Below are 4,242 nucleotides of genomic sequence, written 5' to 3'. Positions count from 1 at the left end.
ATTTCCTATGCTAAGATTGTAGGCCGTTCTTTCGGCAACATTAGCCCTTTTAGCTTAAACGTTTTTCCACTTTGATGGCTATAGGTAAGAAAAAAGTTACCAAAAAAGTTGCAAGGGTATACAAACTTTGACGCGGTCGAAGTTAGCCCCGGCCCTCTGGTTTTTAATTAAAACTATTTATATTACAATAACTTTGAGCTTCCGGATAGAATTAATTCAATTCAATATGCTAAAATATGCCAGGTTAGCTAGGATTTTCTAGATAGTACAAATTCCCTACAAATTCCAGAATTTTAAGATCTAAGAATGCCTGGGATTTGGTTAATATTCGATATGCCCTGTGTGCACAGCATTTGAATCATTCGACATCGTGTGCTCGCAGTTCACAGTTCATACTAGAAACAATACAGTCACGTTCATAATAATAATGTTGATAATTATCATCAGACAAAAATCTAAGAGTAAGTAGTCGTAAGGATATAAATAAATGGTCTTATATAACCAAGTGTCCTTTTTCTGCCTAAGTAGAATGTGGAGTTCAGCGTTTCAACGTATGAAACCATTTTTAGTTTGGGAATTCCTGCCGGACAATGTGACATTTCGTCAACAGACGGAAATATCACAGACGCCGATCTTATATTGGAAATGTCAGGAGTTCAGGACAGTGAAAATAACGAAAGTCGACCGGTTATATCAGTCTATGACGGTATTAATTATGTGGGTCGGCTTGTGGTGATCGAAAAGTCGCCGGTGAGCAGCAGCTTGTCAGTGCTTGGACAAAGTTCAGATTCCAGCGGTGAATCTGTAGAAAAATGTATCAAACCACAGGCTCAGAAACGAAAAATGGATCATGATTTTCCTGCGGAGAATAAGAGGTAAGTGTAAGAAATGGGAAAGCTCAATATGGATGAATGCGGCATGTTTTTGAATATGGGATATAAGGTGGACCCTACTGTGAGCGAGGAAAGCTCGGAAAACACATCATCCAGGTCCTTGTTCGATGCATGCAGAATGGTCCCATGCGATATTAAATATAGTGCTTGTAGATCAGATGAGGAAGATGATCAGCCAATGAACAAAGAAGCAAGCAGGTGCATCATTGCTTCGTTGATATTCTCCCACAAAACAGGCCATTTGTTGTTGTCATCTCGGCGTCCGCCTGCAACAACACAGACTTCTGCAGTCTATTGAATGAATTTTCTGAAAGCTTTGATGGATACAGAAACGTCGGATGCCTAAAGTTCAATAAAGAAACACCGGTTCTAGAATATAGTGGAAGGCTATACGTTGCGGCAGCAGACAAAAACACAATGGATTGGGTGCTGGGTGTCATCTGCAAAAAAGATAACTACGAAGCTGTTCCCCTTACGGAATTTCTACATCTCTTACCAGCTCGAGTCATACTGCCCAATGTAGAAAAATGCTTAAAAAATCTTTGAAATGCTCGAACTACAAAATAATGGTGTACAAACATACAAATGGTCTGTTATCGATAGAAACGATTTGGATCCATGCTCCAACGATAATATTACGAAAGTATGCGTTAATGAAGCGATCGATCTATACATGGACGGTGACAGTATTGAGACTATTAAAAACAGATGCTATCAGTTGAAATACAACTTCTGGATAGTCAAATTCATGTTTTGCGAGTAATTGTCAAATTAACATATATTTTATTATATTTCACTATATTTCAAAATGATCATTAAAAAAATGGCTGTGTAAAATGCCTATGAAGCCTAGTAATATCTAATTTTTTTTTCTAAGGCCTAAGATTCACGACAACATGTCAAAATTTTATCTGAATATCTGCCTTTGCTAATCAGCTGGACAATAGGTGAAATAACAATGACAAAAAGCAAAAACCGAGTGCATTCGAGTCCCAATTAAAATATTAGTATGTAGTAATAGTTTATATTGTATTTTAGTGACATTTTATTTTGCAACTGACATTGACAATACTGAAAGGAAGTCCCATTGGGCATACAGTAGATTAGCAAGCAATATATTTTTGCATATTGGAACTTAATTTCATAGTCTAATTTATGTTTTCTATGTATGCATGTAGGCTTGTATATACTGCAGGCGTTGTATATCTCGGATTCAGCCGGATCGGATCACTATATGATATAGCTCCCATACAAATGGCAAAGTCACAAACAGTGACTTTTCTTAATAACTTCGTTATTTTCCGAGCTATTGTCATGAAATTTAATATTGGTGAGTTAGTTATACAAGTAAACGATTATGCCAAATTTGATCAAGATCGGGTGACTATATCATATAGCTCACATAGGAACGATCTTTCGAAAACAGTGACTTTCCTCAATAACATCGTTACTTTTGACGCGATTGCCTTCAAATTAAACATTTGTTAGTTTAATGTATCTGTCAACGACTGTGCAAAATTTGATGGGGATCGGGTATATATCTATATCATATAGCTCCCATAGGAACGATCGGTGGAAAACAGTGACTTTGATCAATATCTTCGTTATTTCCTATGCTAAGATTGTAGGCCGTTCTTTCGGCAACATTAGCCCTTTTAGCTTAAACGTTTTTCCACTTTGATGGCTATAGGTAAGGAAAAAGTTACCAAAAAAGTTGCAAGGGTATACAAACTTTGACGCGGTCGAAGTTAGCCCCGGCCCTCTGGTTTTTAATTAAAACTATTTATATTACAATAACTTTGAGCTTCCGGATAGAATTAATTCAATTCAATATGCTAAAATATGCCAGGTTATCTAGGATTTTCTAGATAGTACAAATTCCCTACAAATTCCAGAATTTTAAGATCTAAGAATGCCTGGGATTTGGTTAATATTCGATATGCCCTGTGTGCACAGCATTTGAATCATTCGACATCGTGTGCTCGCAGTTCACAGTTCATACTAGAAACAATACAGTCACGTTCATAATAATAATGTTGATAATTATCATCAGACAAAAATCTAAGAGAGTAAGTAGTCGTAAGGATATAAATAAATGGTCTTATATAACCAAGTGTCCTTTTTCTGCCTAAGTAGAATGTGGAGTTCAGCGTTTTAACGTATGAAACCATTTTTAGTTTGGGAATTCCTGCCGGACAATGTGACATTTCGTCAACAGACGGAAATATCACAGACGCCGATCTTATATTGGAAATGTCAGGAGTTCAGGACAGTAAAAATAACGAAAGTCGACCGGTTATATCAGTCTATGACGGTATTAATTATGTGGGTCGGCTTGTGGTGATCGAAAAGTCGCCGGTGAGCAGCAGCTTGTCAGTGCTTGGACAAAGTTCAGATTCCAGCGGTGAATCTGTAGAAAAATGTATCAAACCACAGGCTCAGAAACGAAAAATGGATCATGATTTTCCTGCGGAGAATAAGAGGTAAGTGTAAGAAATGGGAAAGCTCAATATGGATGAATGCGGCATGTTTTTGAATATGGGATATAAGGTGGACCCTACTGTGAGCGAGGAAAGCTCGGAAAACACATCATCCAGGTCCTTGTTCGATGCATGCATAATGGTCCCATGCGATATTAAATATAGTGCTTGTAGATCAGATGAGGAAGATGATCAGCCAATGAACAAAGAAGCAAGCAGGTGCATCATTGCTTCGTTGATATTCTCCCACAAAACAGGCCATTTGTTGTTGTCATCTCGGCGTCCGCCTGCAACAACACAGACTTCTGCAGTCTATTGAATGAATTTTCTAAAAGCTTTGATGGATACAGAAACGTCGGATGCCTAAAGTTCAATAAAGAAACACCGGTTCTAGAATATAGTGGAAGGCTATACGTTGCGGCAGCAGACAAAAACACAATGGATTGGGTGCTGGGTGTCATCTGCAAAAAAGATAACTACGAAGCTGTTCCCCTTACGGAATTTCTACATCTCTTACCAGCTCGAGTCATACTGCCCAATGTAGAAAAATGCTTAAAAAATCTTTGAAATGCTCGAACTACAAAATAATGGTGTACAAACATACAAATGGTCTGTTATCGATAGAAACGATTTGGATCCATGCTCCAACGATAATATTACGAAAGTATGCGTTAATGAAGCGATCGATCTATACATGGACGGTGACAGTATTGAGACTATTAAAAACAGATGCTATCAGTTGAAATACAACTTCTGGATAGTCAAATTCATGTTTTGCGAGTAATTGTCAAATTAACATATATTTTATTATATTTCACTATATTTCAAAATGATCATTAAAAAAATGGCTGTGTAAAATGCCTATGAAG

General features: G+C 37.3%; 1 protein-coding gene and 1 long non-coding RNA gene across 2 annotated transcripts; both read left to right on the top strand.

The window, feature by feature from the left end:
- The first annotated feature begins 316 nt into the window (after nt 1–316).
- On the top strand, nt 317–1,745 carry LOC124461577. The gene is made up of 2 exons (XR_006955139.1): nt 317–461; nt 529–1,745. It is a non-coding gene; the product is annotated as an uncharacterized LOC124461577 (long non-coding RNA).
- A 1,082-nt stretch (nt 1,746–2,827) lies between these two features.
- On the top strand, nt 2,828–3,999 carry LOC124461576. Its single transcript, XM_047013094.1, has 2 exons — nt 2,828–2,962; nt 3,030–3,999. The coding sequence occupies exons 1-2, from the start codon at nt 2,927–2,929 to the stop codon at nt 3,378–3,380; spliced, it is 387 nt and encodes a 128-aa protein (XP_046869050.1). The 5' UTR covers nt 2,828–2,926; the 3' UTR covers nt 3,381–3,999.
- Nucleotides 4,000–4,242: the final 243 nt, after the last annotated feature.

Source organism: Drosophila willistoni, unplaced genomic scaffold, assembly GCF_018902025.1.
Source record: "Drosophila willistoni isolate 14030-0811.24 unplaced genomic scaffold, UCI_dwil_1.1 Seg533, whole genome shotgun sequence".
Taxonomy (NCBI): Eukaryota; Metazoa; Arthropoda; class Insecta; order Diptera; family Drosophilidae; genus Drosophila; species Drosophila willistoni.
The sequence above is the reverse complement of the archived record's forward strand: the minus strand, read 5'-3'. Positions and strand labels throughout refer to the sequence as shown.